This window comes from Cherax quadricarinatus, chromosome 2 (genome assembly GCF_038502225.1).
Source record: "Cherax quadricarinatus isolate ZL_2023a chromosome 2, ASM3850222v1, whole genome shotgun sequence".
NCBI classification, from domain to species: domain Eukaryota; kingdom Metazoa; phylum Arthropoda; class Malacostraca; order Decapoda; family Parastacidae; genus Cherax; species Cherax quadricarinatus.
This window is the reverse complement of record NC_091293.1, coordinates 19,585,376-19,603,479: the sequence shown is the minus strand read 5'-3', so window position 1 is coordinate 19,603,479 and position 18,104 is coordinate 19,585,376. Positions and strand designations below refer to the sequence as shown.

General features: G+C 37.8%; 1 protein-coding gene across 4 annotated transcripts in view; it reads right to left on the bottom strand.

Annotated features, from left to right (window-relative positions):
* The window catches only part of LOC128688590 (nuclear valosin-containing protein-like), a 337,361-nt gene that overhangs the window by 210,981 nt on the left and 108,276 nt on the right, over window positions 1-18,104 (bottom strand). For 2 of the 4 annotated variants that reach the window (XM_070087528.1, XM_070087533.1), the window contains 2 exons: window positions 10,797-10,934; window positions 9,048-9,170 (listed from right to left, as the gene is read on the bottom strand). In XM_070087528.1, the coding sequence (XP_069943629.1) occupies window positions 9,048-9,170; window positions 10,797-10,934 (261 nt within the window). The remainder of the gene's footprint in view (window positions 1-9,047; window positions 9,171-10,796; window positions 10,935-18,104) is intronic. The other 2 variants (XM_070087530.1, XM_070087537.1) reach the window with 1 other exon arrangement.

Sequence of the window (18,104 nt, the reverse complement as noted above, 5' to 3'; positions counted from 1 at the left end):
AGGATAAGTTATGGCAGGAAAAGAGGGACTACAAATGTATTAATTCAAGGATTATATGGAGTAATATAAAGTTTTGATGTGAAAAGTGGGTTATAGTAAGCGTATATGCTCCTGGAGAAAAGAGAAGTGTAGAGGAGAGAGAGAGAGAGGTTTTGGGAAATGTTGAGTGAGTGCATGGGGAGCTTTCAACCGAGTGTGAGAGTACTGATGGTTGGGAATTTCAATGCTAAAGCGGGTAAAAATGTTGTGGAGGGAGTAGCAGGTAAATTTAGGGTGCCAGGGGTAAATGAAAGTGGGGAGCCTTTAATTGAGCTATGTGTAGAAAGAGGTTTGGTAATAAGTAATACATATTTTATGAAAAAGAGGATAAATAAATATACAAGGTATGATACAGCACGTAATGAAAGTAGTTTGTTAGATTATGTATTGGTGGATAAAAGGTTGATGGGTAGGCACCAGGATGTAGACGTTTATAGAGGGGCAACTGTTATATCGAATCATTATTTAGTTGTAGCTACAGTTAGAGTAAGAGATAGATGGGAAAAGAGGGAAATGGCAACAACAAGCAATAGGGAGGTGAAAGTGTATAAACTAAGGGAGGAGGAAGTTCGGGCGAGATACAAGCAACTATTGGCACAAGGTGGGGTGGTGCAAGTATGAGTAGTGGGGAGGTTGAAGAGGGTTGGAATAGTTTTAAAAATGCAGTATTAGAATGTGGGGCAGAAGTTTGTGGTTATAAGAGGGTGGGTGCAGGAGGAAAGTGGAGTGATTGGTGGAATGATGAAGTAAAGGGTGTGATAAAAGAGAAAAAGTTAGCTTATGAGAGGTTTTTACAAAGCAGAAGTGTTATAAGAAGAGTAGAGTATATAGAGAGTAAAAGAAAGGTGAAGAGAGTGGTGAGAGAGTGCAAAACAAGAGCAGATGATAGAGTGGGAGAGGCACCGTCAAGAAATTTTAATGAAAATAAGAAAATTTTTTGGAGTGAGCTAAAAAAGTTAAAAAAGCCTAGAGAATGAATGGATTTGTCAGTTAAAAAACAGAGTAGGGGAGTAGTAGATGGGGAGATGGAGGTTTTGGGTAGATGGCGAGAATATTTTGAGGAACTTTTAAATGTCGATGAAGAAAGGGAAGCGGTAATTTCATGCACTGGCTAGGGAGGTTTACCATGTTTTAGGAGTGAAGAAGAACAGGATGTGAGTGTGGGAAAGGTGCGTGAGGCATTACGTAGAATGAAAGGGGGTAAAGCAGCTGGAACTGATGTGATCATGACAAATATTAAAAGCAGGGGGGATATAGTGTTGGAGTGGTTCGTATTTTTGTTTAATAAATGTATGAAAGAGGGGAAGATACCTAGGGATTGGCAGAGAGCATGTATAGTCCCTTTATATAAAGTGAAGGGGGACAAAAGAGATTGTAAAAATTATAGAGGAAGAAGTTTACAGAGTATACCAGGAAAAGTGTATGGTAGGGTTATAATTGAAAGATTAGAGGTAAGAGAATGTAGGATTGCGGATGAGCAAGGAGGTTTCAGAGTGGGTAGGGGATGTGTAGATCAAGTGTTTACATTGAAGCATGTATGTGAACAGTATTTAGATAAAGGTAGGGAAGTTTTTATTGCATTTATGGATTTAGAAAAGGCATATGATAGTGGATAGGGAAGCAATGTGGCAGATGTTGCAAGTATACGGAATAGGTGGTAAGTTACTAAATGCTGTAAAGAGTTTTTATGAGCATAGTGAGGCTCAGGTTAGGGTGTGTAGAAGAGAGGGAGACTACTTCCTGGTAAAAGTAGGTCTTAGACAGGGATGTGTAATGTCACCATGGTTGTTTAATATATTTATAGATGGAGTTGTAAAAGAAGTAAATGCTAGGGTGTTCAGGAGAGGGGTAGGATTAAATTATGGGGAATTAAATACAAAATGGGAATTGACACAGTTGCTTTTTGCTGATGATACTGTGTTTATGGGAGATTATAAAGAAAAATTGCAAAGGTTAGTGGATGAGTTTGGGAGTGTGTGTAAAGGTAGAAAGTTGAAAGTGAACATAGAAGAGAGTAAGGTGATGAGGGTATCAAATGATTTAGATAAAGAAAAATTGGATATCAAATTGGGAAGGAGTATGGAAGAAGTGAATGTTTTCAGATACTTGGGAGTTGATGTGTCGGTGGATGGATTTATGAAGGATGAGGTTAATCATAGAATTGATGATGGAAAAAAGGTGAGTGGCGTGTTGAGGTATATGTGGAGACAAAAAAGTTATCTATGGAGGCAAAGAAGGGAATGCATGAAAGTATAGTAGTACCAACACTCTTATATGGGTGTGAAGCTTGGGTTGTGAATGCAGCAGCGAGGAGGCAGTTGGAAGTAGTGATGTCCTGTCTAAGGGCAATGTGTGGTGTAAATATTATGCAGAAAATTCAAAGTGTGGAAATTAGGAGAATGTGTGGAGTTAATAAAGGTATTAGTCAAAGGACTGAAGAGGGGTTGTTGAGGTGGTTTGGTCATTTAGAGAGAATGGATCAAAGTAGAATGACATGGAGAGCGTATAAATCTGTAAGGGAAGGAAGGTGGGGTAGGGGTCATCCTCGATAAGGTTGGAAGGAAGGGGTAAGGGAGGTTTTGTGGGCGAGGGGCTTGGACTTCCAGCAGGCGTGCATGAGCGTGTTCGATAGGAGTGAATGGAGACAAATGGTATTTGGGACCTGACGATCTATTGGAGTGTGAGTAGGGTAATATTTAGTGAAGGGATTCAGGGAAACTGGTTATTTTTATATAGCCAGATTTGTGTCCTGGAAATGGGAAGTACAATGCCTGCGCTCTAAAGGAGGGGTTTGGGATATTATCGGTTTGGAGGGATATGTTGTGTATCTTTATACATATATGCTTCTAAACTGTTGTGCTCTGAGCACCTCTGCAAAAGCAGTAATTATGTGTGAGTGAGGTGAAGTGTTGAATGATGATGAAAGTATTTTCTTCTTGGGGATTTTCTTTCTTTTTGGGTCACCCTGCCTCGGTGGGAGACAGGCAACTTGTTAAAAAAAAAAAAAAAATCCAGACAAAGTGCTATACTCTGTTTGAAGATATGAGTAAACGTGATGATGCAGTTTTGTGGCTCTCTCTGAGACAGAGCTAGACGGATAGAGAGATAGACAGGGAGCTTGACAGACAGACAAATAGACAGACAGAAATGTTTTTGTACCAGCAAAAACAAAGCAGGTGGATGGTCATCTAATCTTTTCTTATCAGCTGCACCCTCCCCCACCCTACTGTATGTTCATCAAACATCAGCTGTTATCAGATGTTATCTCCCCTTATCATGTCACTGTCAGGGGTGGACTTTGTTTTTCATGCTTCAAGGGAACTGATTATTAGGCATTATTATTATTGCGTATTATTATTATTACACATTATTATTACGTATTATTATTACATATTATTATTATTCTCCTCCTCCCTCCTTTTCCTCCTCTTCCTCTTCTTCCTCTTCCTCCTCCTCCTCTTCCTACTTCTTCTCCTACTTCCCCTCCTTCTCCTCCTCATTATTATTATACACTTCCACATATCCAAAACATTGCTAGGACCTATAAATACTTTGTTTATATTCCAAGACAATAGTAAATGACCAAGGCAGGTGTAAATGTCCACCTGTCCATGTGTTTGTGACAATCTGAGTACCTAATACTAGTGTCAGAACGAAGATTGGTTATGAAATGACAAGAACTACTATAAATTGTAATTATCAGAACATAAAAATTATATAAAATAATATGAAAAATAGATAAAAAGGTATATCGGCAACACTTCTGCAAGCAGCAGGACTCCATGTTGCCGTCACATGAGCATCCAGTGCCAACTTCTCTGCCTCATATCTCTAAGTACTGACCCTAATTTTTTTTTATTCTAAAACACTTAAAAAAAGTGCTCTTTTTTCTATGAAAAAAAAAAAAAAGATTTTTTTTTTTCAAAATATTCGGGGCACTGCGCGAGTGAACATAGTGGACCCCCGCCTTACGATATTATTCCGTTCCTGAGAGCTCATCGTAAGCCGAAATTATGGTAAGGCGAATTAATTTTCCCAATAAGAAATAATGGAAATCAAATTAATCCGTGCAAGACACCCCAAAGTATGAAAAAAAAATTTTTTTTTTACTACATGAAATATTAATTTTAATACACACAAACTGAAGAAGACATGCACAATTACTACTCTACTAAGAATAGAATACTTGACACTTGGATTTATTGAAGATCTGGTGATGATTGATGGGATGGGAGGAAGGGAGTGGGTGGAAGTTATTGTTTAGAAGGGGAATCCCCTTCCATTAGGACTTGAGGTAGCAAGTCCTTTTCCGGGGTTACTTCCCTTCTTTTAATGCCACTAGGACCAATTTGAGAGTCACTGGACCTCTGTCGCACAACAAATCTGTCCATAGAGCTCTGTACCTCCCGTTCCTTTAAGACTTTCCTAAAATGGGCCATAACATTGTCATTGTACAGGTTGCCAACACGGCTTGCAGTAGTTGTGTCAGGGTGATTTTCATCCATAAAGGTTTGCAGTTCAACCCACTTTGCACACATTTCCTTAATCTCTTTTTTCAATTCCATACTAATTCTCGCCCTTTTTACCACAGGGATGGCACTAGAAGCTTTCTTGGGGTCCATGGTACTTATTTTGCAGTTACAAGCACTAAAAACACTGGGATAATGTGAAATGTACTGAATGCATGTGTAGATGCAACCACACTGGCTGGCTTGTAAACACTGGCGCTGAGGCCACACATGGGATGCGTCCCAGACGAATCACGTAAGGCGAGTTTTTTTGTGTGAGGCGAGGCAAAATTTTTGCGTTAAAATGTATCATATGGCGGATTTAACGTAATGCGATGCCATTGTAAGGCAGGGGTCCACTGTATATATATGTTTGGACTGTTTAAGGGTTAAAATTAAAATAAAAATTTGTATTTCTTTGCAAAGTTTACAATGTGTGGTTAACATGCTTCAAAATATTAAGTTTAAAGAAAGCCACTAGTATGCCTAGGCATTTTGGGCAGACTAATCCTAATTCTTATTGACACAGGTTATGGAGTGCTACATTTTCATATTCATTATTTCAGTCAAACTTAGGACTAACTTAAGATTAAAAAGGTAATGACAATATTAGGAATTTTATGTTTACAGTCATTTGGGTGAGTTTACAACGAATAAAAGAGACTTGACTATCTTATGCTATATGACTTTGTCGTATTTGGCTGAGAGGGATTACAGGTCTGATTAATAACATGATGGGTATACAATCAATTATTTAATGTTGATAAGAATTACAGATAACGTAAGCCTATTTTGTTTTGGATGTGTTCATGACAATGAAAATAAGCAAGTGTAATTTTCACATAATTATCTGATGTTGGGATATGTTAGGGAGATAAGGTATTTTTTAATGGTATTTTTGAAAATGTTGGCCGAGTTAGTACTTCTGGAGATTTCAGGCAGTTTTTTCCAGGTTTTGGGCCCATTTATGTACTGTACATTGAATTTTTGAAGAGATTTAGCCAGACACAGGGAATGTCCTAGAGATTTTTGTGTCTAGTATTATGTCCATGAGTCCTGTTGCAACTATCTAGAAAGCATTTTAGTTTGGGATTAATATTAGGATTTATTTTTCTGTAAATGTAGGTTGCACAGTAGTAGGAGTGAATGTTTTGTATAGTGAATAGATTTAGATCTTTGAAGAGTGAGGGGGGGAGGGGTTGTCTAGCACTGGATTGTGTCACCCACACAGACAGAAGACTGAACCCCCACCACTCACCATGATGAATGACCCACACAGACAGAAGACTGAACCTCCACCACTCACCGTGATGAATGTCCCACACAGACAGAAGACTGAACCTCCACAACTTACTGTGATGAATGATCCACACAGACAGAAGACTGAACCTCCACCACTCACAGTGATGAATGACCCACACAGACAGAAGACTGAACCTCCACCACTCACAGTGATGAATGACCCGCACAGACAGACGACTGAACCTCCGCCACTCACAGTGATGAATGGCCCACAAGGGCAGAGGATTGAGTCTCCTATATTATCTATGTTATTAGGCTGCATTATAATTTATAGTTAAAATGATAATAATTAAGGCAGTGACTAGTGGCTCTTTAGACTATGAAAAAATGCATGACGTGAGAAAGGCTGCAAATAGTAAAGAACTGAAAATTATAAACTAAATATGTGATTAAATGCTTCTTTACAAGACAAGTAATAGTATAAATTCTAATGCAGTATCATGACTAATAAAACTATAATAACTCAATTGCAAACAAATTGCAGCACAGGTGGGGTCGAACCTATAGCAAGCTTGCCATGGGTTCACTCTGCCTGTCAGGGGTTCAAACCCCGCTGATTCTGTGATTTAATTTACCAATACAGTACTTGAGAAACCCAAAAGCCATGTGAAAAAACGTTGTCAGAGGTGACAGTAAGGCCTTTCACTGTCAAGACCCCTGCTCACAAACTTATTCTCAATGTCGAAGAATCTAAAAAATAAAAATCTTTTGACTGATAGAGAATCTTTTCCCGATGGTAATGACACCAAAAGTAAGAAATTCGATGGAAAAACTTATGGAATTACACTCGCAAAGTTAGCGATCTCAGTGATATTTTCGCACTGGTGATTTTGCCCAATTTGATCCCTATTTTTGGCCAATTCCATTGTTCCAGTCAACCAAACTCATAGCTATTTTGCTAGAACTCCATTTGTTCTATCAACTGAGTACAAGAAACCGTCAATTTATCAATTTCAACTAATCAATAAAGTGATCAGAAATTGGTAATTTGGCCAATTTCATACACAATTCAAGGCCAATTTCAAAATAGGGTTCAGAATAAACAATGCAAACATTCCTAGCACTAAAATAACATTTTCTCTTTTCATTAGTCATGTCTGCAGGCCCCTCTTATAATTATTATTCACACAAAAAAATTAGAAGATTTACTGTTATGCAGACTACAGCATTATTGTAAAAACTGTATAATATCAGCACATTTTTGAAAGCATATTAGACCCACCAGCTGACGTGTATTGGACACGTGACATAATTTGCTTACTCTTGAACATCAACAAGAATTGAACATTTCTGCTAATTTGAGCTCAATTTCAAGGTACTTTTATTCCATAAACCATTCAAAATCATCTCTATTTCTGTAAAATATCTTCCATTCTATCAAATGAGACTAAGAAAAAGAGAATATAACCACAAATACCATACGAAAATACACCGGAAAGTCGGTGTTTTAAACCAAAAATACAGTCTTTTTATTTCTCTTCATGCTCTGCATGCTGCAGGATTTTTTTTATACTCTGCACATTGACCACTCAAGACCCATTCTCTCATATGTAGACCTACCAACTTTCTCCCACAAAATTGGAAACTGCTAGAATTTTGGCGTAGTATTACGGGACTGACACTGGCTTGAAGCCGTAGTATTATGGGACTGACAGTGAAATGGTTAAATTGTGGGACCAAGAAAAGGTTGTGGGTCCAGAAAAGGTGAGCCCAAGATTTCTGAATAGATGTGCACACCAGCTAGCAGCACCTGTAACTCACATCTATCAGCACAGACTAGCACAGCATAACTGGCCTTCTCTGTGGAAAGAGACAAATGTAGTCCCTGTTCACAAAGAAGAGCAGAGCAGAAATCAACAGCTATCAATCACTGGCAAGATTATGAAGGCAATCTTATGGCAGATGACAGCATTTTTTGACTATCAATTGCTTATTTGTGAATAACAAAAAGGCACAATACCATGACCGGAACAATACACAAATAACCCGCACATGGGAAAAGGGAGCTTACAACGACGTTTCAGTCCGACTTGGACTGAAACATCAATATGATTTCAGAAAGGGTCACTCTGTTGCTGATTTCCTGTTAAACCTTTCTACTATGTGAAACCAGTCACTGAATGAATCCAAAATTAGCTGTGTAGTAGCACAGGACACTGCTGGTGTTTTCGTCCAAGTACAGCACCAGGGACTCTTGGCAAAACTGCAAGCACAAGAAGTTGCCAGCTCTGTACTATGCATCCTTAGTGATTATCTTAATGGTAGATCTTTCAGTGTAATTCTCAATGGGACAGAGTGTACAAGACACTCTACTGGTGCAAATGTTCCACGGGTAAGTGTGCTTGGGCCACTGTTATGGAATGTCTACTTCAATGACCTTTAACTTATCCCAGAATCACATGCATATGCAGATGACTGTACTCTGAGAGGAAATGCCAGCTGCTCTAAATTACATCAATCACAAGCTTACAGCTACATCAGCCGGAAAAAAAATGATGGCAGGTTACATTTGCTCCTGTGAAAGCACAAATGATGGTAATGCTGGAACAGTAGTAAGAATGAATGGGAATGTGTTGGTACCCAGGCATGAAGTTGATATCCTTAGGGTGAAATCTGACTCCAAAGTGACTATGAAGAAACACACTATAAATCTTGCAAACAAAGCAGCCAGGAAGCTTACAGCATTTAGACGTATCTTGCATCTGCTTGACAGTAGAGGTTGTAAAATTCTGTACAAGGAACAAGTACATTCACACCTTGAGAATACCCCACTTTCTTGGACTACCTGCCCCTGTCTCATCTGTGACTTCTTCACAGAATAGAGAATGAAGCAAGAAGACTCATCACTCGCCTGAAACTGGCTTAGACAGATCTGTCATTTCAGCAGAGCCTTCAATACAGGAGAGATGTGGGTGGCCTTATTATGTGCAAGGCCAATATTGTCAAAATAAAGTAAGATGACCTAATGAAATTGCTGGCCCACAGATGTTTCCATCTTCATCCTGTTCCCTATCTGTATGTCTCATAATAATAAAAAAGCTTTAAAATGAGCTGATGTAGATAACAGCTTTTAATTTGCAAACAAAGTTAGGAACTCTAAACTTGACCTTGTAAAACCTTGTATAAAAAATAAAGAGGGTGAGAATGGGAGGAAGGATGGTGGTAGCAGTAAGTGTGTTTAAACAAAGCAAGACTCACCCCAGCCAGAGCCTGTGCAAAAGTTGTTTTACCACTGCCTGAAGGTCCTGTTACCAGTACAGATTTCTGAAGGGGCTGGAGAACACCAGGCCACAGAAGATTAGCAATAAGGTCACAGATTTTCTGGTGGGGAAAAATATAATTTTTGTAATTTGCATGTTACCGTAAACGTCTTTGTTTCTTCAAATGTGAATTTTTATCTGCTGACATAAGTTACTAGTGAAGATTACAATTTATCAAGATGTCTTAGTGGATTTTAAATTTATATTCAAAATCTTTGTAAACCTTATTAAATTACATCAACTTTATCAAATTACAGCATACTACATAACCTCATCAAAGTGCAGCATACTACATCAACCTCATCAAAGTGCAGCATACTACATAACCTCATCGAAGTGCAGCATACTACATCAACCTTATCAAAGTGCAGCATACTACATCAACCTTATCAAAGTGCAGCATACTACATCAACCTCATTGAAATGCAGCATACTACATCAACCTCATCAAAGTGCAGCATACTACATCAACCTCATCAAATTACAGCACACTACATAACCTCATCGAAGTGCAGCATACTACATCAACCTTATCAAAGTACAGCACACTACATAACCTCATCAAAGTGCAGCATACTACATCAACCTTATCAAATTACAGCACACTACATAATCTCATCAAAGTGCAGCATACTACATCAACCTTATCAAAGTACAGCATACTACATCAACCTCATCAAGGTACAGCATACTACATCAACCTTATCAAAGTGCAGCATACTACATCAACCTTATCAAAGTGCAGCATACTACATCAACCTTATCAAAGTACAGCATACTACATAACTTTATCAAATTACAGCATACTACATAAACCTCATCAAGGTACAGCATACTACATCAACCTTATCAAAGTGCAGCATACTACATCAACCTTATCAAAGTGCAGCATACTACATCAACCTTATCAAAGTGCAGCATACTACATCAACCTTATCAAAGTGCAGCATACTACATAACTATCAAATTACAGCATACCACATAAACCTTTATCAAAGTGCAGCATACTACATAACCTTTATCAAAGTACAGCATACTACATAACTATCAAAGTACAGCATACTACATAACTATCAAAGTACAGCATACTACATAACTATCAAAGTACAGCATACTACATAACTTTATCAAAGTACAGCATACTACATAACTATCAAAGTACAGCATACTACATAACTATCAAAGTACAGCATACTACATAACTTTATCAAAGTACAGCATACTACATAACTATCAAAGTACAGCATACTACATAACTTTATCAAAGTACAGCATACTACATAACTTTATCAAAGTACAGCATACTACATAACTTTATCAAAGTACAGTGTACTGTGTAAAGCTCAAATACAGAATCTTCTTTCAACAAACTGGCTGTATCCCACCAAAGCAGGGTGGCCCAAACAGAAAGTTTCTCTTTTTAAGTTCAGTAATGAATACAGGTGAAGGGGTTACTAGCCCCTATCTCCCAGTATGTTAGGTGCCTCTTACGACATGCATGGACACAGAATCTTATGTAATAATAAAAGTGTTTCAATTTTTGTTGAAAAGAATACATCATACTAGCTAACTTGACAAAGAAAAGTAAGATGCATACTGTTGATGTTGATATTATCTTATCAGTTATTATTGCGTATGATAGTCACACTCAACAGAGGAAGTGGAATTATACTTAAAGGAAACATACATCTTTCAGAGCTTCTATTCCTGCCATGTGGGTAAATGTTACAGTCGCCACTTCCGGTACCAACTGCTTTTTTTTCTTCTTGATTATGTCTTCTATTTCAACTTCTTTGCCTTTCTTACGCTTCTTTTTAGCACTCTTCTGTTAATTTTAAAACAAAAAGTCAGTAAAATTTCCATACTTAAAGCTACATAATCTATTTAAGAAAATTAATATGCATTATATTAATTAGCCATTACCAATTTTTTAGTATAATAACTTGCATCAGGAGTCATCAATCATTTTCATTCATGTTGGCCACATTAAAGTTTAATATCTGTAAACGAACAAACTTTAAAAACAAAATGAAATGCAAATGTAGGATTTTAACACTTGACAATACTGTATTACCAAACAAAGTGAAAATATCAACATAATCAGTAATGCAAAAAATCGCAAACAGGCGATCTTAACAATACAAAACAAGCCACAGGGGGTGGATTAACATTTCCACCCCCTGTGGCTTGTCTTGCATGATCAATAAATGAATAAACTTAAATATAGAAAACTTAAATTAGAGGATAAATTTTATCTGGTTTATAAAAAAAATTGAAGGCTATTTTCAACAGATTTATCTATTGTGATACTTAACCCTTTCATTGTCTGTGCTATGGCACTATGCCATGAGCTCAGCTCACTCAGATAAGCTGTGAGTGGTAATTCTGGGCCTAGATATGAGAGACTAGGTCTATGCGGTAAGTGTGCACCATATAAAAAAAATCCTGCAGCACAGTGGATGAGGAAGAAAACTGTGACAGTGTTTCAGGTTTAAAATAGCAACTTTGCGGTGTATTTTTGAATGATTTTTATGCTTGTAGTCTCAGTTTCTTGATCTCATTTGATAGAATGGAAGCTATATTACAGAAAATAGCTTGATACTGAGATCAGAGTAACAGAAATGTTCGATTTTTGCCGATATTCAAGAGTAAACAAGTAACGTCACTTGTCCAATACATGTCCAGCTCGCGAGTCTAATATGCATTCACAAATGCACTGATATTATTTTTGCAATTATTACAATATTGCATAACAGCAAATTTTCAATTTTTTGTGTAAATAAAAACTCTGTGTGAATAAAAAATCCAAAAGAAATTCACTTGTAGAGCCTAGGAATGTAACTAATGAACAGAGGAAATGTTATTTTAGTGCCAGGAATGCCTGCATTGCTTATTCTGGACCCTATTTTGAAATTGAAATATTTTGAAATTTGTGTAAAATTGACCAAATTACCAATTTCTGATCACTTTATTGGGTAGTTGAAATAACTGATTAGGTGGCTTCTTTCGCTCAATTGATAAAATGGAAGACACTAGAAAACAGCTAAGAATTTGGCCTACTGGTACAATGTAATTGGCCTAAAACAGAACTCAAAGTAGGCAAAATCACTGATGCATAAACACTGTTTACACAGCAAAATCGTGAAAGTAATTTCATAAATTTTTCATCAAATTCCATACTTTTTGTTTTATTACCTTCAGAAAAAGATTCTCTACCATTTCATTACGTTTTTTTTTTTTATTTTAAATTCTTGGATGCTGCTGCAAAGTTTCAGATCAGGGGTCTGGAAAATGAAAGGGTTAACTGTCCAAATGGATAACTATGATTTTACTGTTAGTGCTCTGAATACAGCCTCTCCTTACTTAACAGAGTTGCATTCCTAAGACCACATCAGTAAACAAATTCACCACTAAGCAAGGTTCATACTATAATGGTAGTGGGCTTGTGTCAACCATTATTTTATTGTTTTACTGTCACCTTTGCACCAGTTATAACATTTTTAGTATTTTTAAATGTTTCTACAGTAGTGTACTGTACAGTGTAATAAACAGAATAGAGGAAATCAGCTCTAATATACATTATTTAGGTATGCAAACTGGTCAGAGAACCAGCCATAAGCGAGTCATTGGTAAACAAGTACATATAGTGGAACCTCTGCTTACGAATTTAATCCGTTCCATGACCTTGTTCGTATCCTGATTTGTTCATGTGTTGGGTTAATTTTCCTCTTTAACCCCTTCAGGGTCCAAGGCCAAAATCTGAAGTGGTGCCCCAGATTCCAAGAATTTTCCAAAAAATAAATTTGTTATTTTTTCTTATGAAATGGTAGAGAATCTTTTTGTGAAGGTAATAAAACAAAAAGTACGAAATTTGATGGAAAATTGACGAAATTATGCTCTCGTGAATTTTGATGTGTCAGCGATATTTATGAATCGGCGATTTTGCCGACTTTGACTCCCATTTTAGGCCAATTACATCATTCCAGTCGACCAAATTCTTAGCTATTTCACTAGTATTACTTCTATTCTATCGATTGAGCACAAGAAATCGCCAAGTCAACTGTTTCAACTACAAAATAAAGTGATCGGAAATTGGTAATTTGGCCAATTTAACACAAAGTTCAAAATATTCCAATTTCAAAATAGCGTCCAGAATAAACAATGTAGGTATTCCTGGCACTAAACTAACATTTCCTCGGTTTATTAGTTATGTTTTGAGGCTTTACAAATAAATCCCATTTTGATTTTTTATTCACAATGAATTTTTATTCACACCAAAAAAATAGAAGATTTACTGTTATGCAATATTGTAATAATTGTATAAATATCATCACCACATTTGTGAATGTATATTAGACCCACCAGCTGGCGTGTATTAGACGTGTGAGGTCGTTTGTTTACTCTTGAACATCGGCAAAAATTTAACATTTCCGCTACTTTGAGCTCAGTTTCAAGCCATTTCCAGTACTAAAACCAATCAAAATCATCTCTATTTCTGTAATATGTCTTCCATTCTATCAAATGAGACCAAGAAATTGCAAATACAACTATGAAAAACATACGAAAAAACACTGCAAAGTTGCTGTTTTAATCAAAAATCGTGGTTTCAGTTTTTTTTCTCTCATTATACACAGTGTGCTGCAGGATTTGTTTTATGTGGTGCACACATACCACATAGATGTATTCTCTCATATCTAGGCCCCAGTGTACCACTCACAGTTTATCAAAGTGAGCTGAGCTCATGACGTAGATCTACGGTTTGGACCCTGAACGTAAAGCCGTAGATCTACGGGACGGACCCTGAAAGGGTTAAATTAACCCTTTGACTGTTTCAGGCCCCTCTCTGAAACTGTCATTCTATGTCGCTCAATTTTTGAAAAAAAAAAAAAAATATTTTTTCTTATGAAATGATAATCTTTTCCCGATGGTAATGACACCAAAAGTTCGAAATTTGGTCGAAAACTCGTGGAATTATGCTCCCGCGAAGTTAGCGGTCTCGGCGACATATGCGTATCGGCGATTTCGCCGACTTTGAGCCCAATTTTCAGCCAATTCCATTGTTCCAGTTGACCAAACTCATAGCTATTTCTTTAGAACTCCATTTTATCTATCAGCTGAGTACAAGAAACCTCCCATTTACTAATTTGGACTACCCAATATGGTGGTCAGAAATTGGCAATTTGGCCAATTTCACGCAAAATAAAAAAGATGCCAATTTCAAAATAGGGTCCAGAATAAACAAGGTAGACATTCGTGGCACTAAAATAACATATGCTCTGTTCATTAGTCACATCTCTAGGCCCCTCTTATATTATTATTGCTTTCTATTTTGATTTTTTATTCATACAAAAAAATACAAAATTTACTGTTATGCAGACGACTGCATTATTGTAAAAATGGTATAAATAATATCAGTGCACTAATGAAAGAATATTAGACTCCCCAGTTGACGTGTATTGGACGTGTGGTGTGATTTATTTACTCTTGAACATTGGTAAAAATCGAACATTTTCGCTACTTTGAGCTCAGTTTCAAGGTCGTTTTCATCGTAAAAATAATGAAAATCATCTCTATTTCTGTAATATCTTTCCCATTTTATCACCTAAGACCATGAAAAAGTGAATACAACGATAAATACTATACGAAAATACACCTCAAAGTCGGCGTTTTATTCCAAAAAAACGATCAGAGTTTTTTTTTTCTCATTACGCAATGTATGCTGCAGGATTTTTTTTATGTGGTGCACACTGACCACACAGACCCATTCTCTCACATGTGGGCCTACCAGCTTTCTCCCACTTGATTTGAAGCCGCTAGAATTATTGAGTATATATACGTCAGAAACATTGGCTCGTAAGACGTATTTTTTATTTATTTTTTTTTTTATTATCACACCGGCCGATTCCCACCAAGGCAGGGTGGCCCGAAAAAGAAAAACTTTCACCATCATTCACTCCATCACTGTCTTGCCAGAAGGGTGCTTTACACTACAGTTTTTAAACTGCAACATTAACACCCCTCCTTCAGAGTGCAGGCACTGTACTTCCCATCTCCAGGACTCAAGTCCGGCCTGCCGGTTTCCCTGAATCCCATCATAAATGTTACTTTGCTCACACTCCAACAGCACGTCAAGTATTAAAAACCATTTGTCTCCATTCACTCCTATCAAACACGCTCACGCATGCCTGCTGGAAGTCCAAGCCCCTCGCACACAAAACCTCCTTTACCCCCTCCCTCCAACCCTTCCTAGGCCGACCCCTACCCCGCCTTCCTTCCACTACAGACTGATACACTCTTGAAGTCATTCTGTTTCGCTCCATTCTCTCTACATGTCCGAACCACCTCAACAACCCTTCCTCAGCCCTCTGGACAACAGTTTTGGTAATCCCGCACCTCCTCCTAACTTCCAAACTACGAATTCTCTGCATTATATTCACACCACACATTGCCCTCAGACATGACATCTCCACTGCCTCCAGCCTTCTCCTCGCTGCAACATTCATCACCCACGCTTCACACCCATATAAGAGCGTTGGTAAAACTATACTCTCATACATTCCCCTCTTTGCCTCCAAGGACAAAGTTCTTTGTCTCCACAGACTCCTAAGTGCACCACTCACTCTTTTTCCCTCATCAATTCTATGATTCACCTCATCTTTCATAGACCCATCCGCTGACACGTCCACTCCCAAATATCTGAATACGTTCACCTCCTCCATACTCTCTCCCTCCAATCTGATATTCAATCTTTCATCACCTAATCTTTTTGTTATCCTCATAACCTTACTCTTTCCTGTATTCACCTTTAATTTTCTTCTTTTGCACACCCTACCAAATTCATCCACCAATCTCTGCAACTTCTCTTCAGAATCTCCCAAGAGCACAGTGTCATCAGCAAAGAGCAGCTGTGACAACTCCCACTTTGTGTGTGATTCTTTATCTTTTAACTCCACGCCTCTTGCCAAGACCCTCGCATTTACTTCTCTTACAACCCCATCTATAAATATATTAAACAACCACGGTGACATCACACATCCTTGTCTAAGGCCTACTTTTACTGGGAAAAAAATTCCCTCTTTCCTACATACTCTAACTTGAGCCTCACTATCCTCGTAAAAACTCTTCACTGCTTTCAGTAACCTACCTCCTACACCATACACTTGCAACATCTGCCACATTGCCCCCCTATCCACCCTGTCATACGCCTTTTCCAAATCCATAAATGCCACAAAGACCTCTTTAGCCTTATCTAAATACTGTTCACTTATATGTTTCACTGTAAACACCTGGTCCACACACCCCCTACCTTTCCTAAAGCCTCCTTGTTCATCTGCTATCCTATTCTCCGTCTTACTCTTAATTCTTTCAATTATAACTCTACCATACACTTTACCAGGTACACTCAACAGACTTATCCCCCTATAATTTTTGCACTCTCTTTTATCCCCTTTGCCTTTATACAAAGGAACTATGCATGCTCTCTGCCAATCCCTAGGTACCTTACCCTCTTCCATACATTTATTAAATAATTGCACCAACCACTCCAAAACTACATCCCCACCTGCTTTTAACATTTCTATCTTTATCCCATCAATCCCGGCTGCCTTACCCCCTATCATTTTACCTACTGCCTCACGAACTTCCCCCACACTCACAACTGGCTCTTCCTCACTCCTACAAGATGTTATTCCTCCTTGCCCTATACACGAAATCACAGCTTCCCTATCTTCATCAACATTTAACAATTCCTCAAAATATTCCTTCCATCTTCCCAATACCTCTAACTCTCCATTTAATAACTCTCCTCTCCTATTTTTAACAGACAAATCCATTTGTTCTCTAGGCTTTCTTAACTTGTTAATCTCACTCCAAAACTTTTTCTTATTTTCAACAAAATTTGTTGATAACATCTCACCCACTCTCTCATTTGCTCTCTTTTTACATTGCTTCACCACTCTCTTAACTTCTCTCTTTTTCTCCATATACTCTTCCCTCCTTGCATCACTTCTACTTTGTAAAAACTTCTCATATGCTAACTTTTTCTCCCTTACTACTCTCTTTACATCATCATTCCACCAATCGCTCCTCTTCCCTCCTGCACCCACTTTCCTGTAACCACAAACTTCTGCTGAACACTCTAACACTACATTTTTAAACCTACCCCATACCTCTTCGACCCCATTGCCTATGCTCTCATTAGCCCATCTATCCTCCAATAGCTGTTTATATCTTACCCTAACTGCCTCCTCTTTTAGTTTATAAACCTTTACCTCTCTCTTCCCTGATGCTTCTATTCTCCTTGTATCCCATCTACCTTTTACTCTCAGTGTAGCTACAACTAGAAAGTGATCTGATATATCTGTGGCCCCTCTATAAACATGTACATCCTGAAGTCTACTCAACAGTCTTTTATCTACCAATACATAATCCAACAAACTACTGTCATTTCGCCCTACATCATATCGTGTATACTTATTTATCCTCTTTTTCTTAAAATATGTATTACCTATAACTAAACCCCTTTGTATACAAAGTTCAATCAAAGGGCTCCCATTATCATTTACACCTGGCACCCCAAACTTACCTACCACACCCTCTCTAAAAGTTTCTCCTACTTTAGCATTCAAGTCCCCTACCACAATTACTCTCTCACTTGGTTCAAAGGCTCCTATACATTCACTTAACATCTCCCAAAATCTCTCTCTCTCCTCTGCATTCCTCTCTTCTCCAGGTGCATACACGCTTATTATGACCCACTTCTCGCATCCAACCTTTACTTTAATCCACATAATTCTTGAATTTACACATTCATATTCTCTTTTCTCCTTCCATAACTGATCATTTAACATTACTGCTACCCCTTCCTTTGCTCTAACTCTCTCAGATACTCCAGATTTAATCCCATTTATTTCCCCCCACTGAAACTCTCCTACCCCCTTCAGCTTTGTTTCGCTTAGGGCCAGGACATCCAACTTCTTTTCATTCATAACATCAG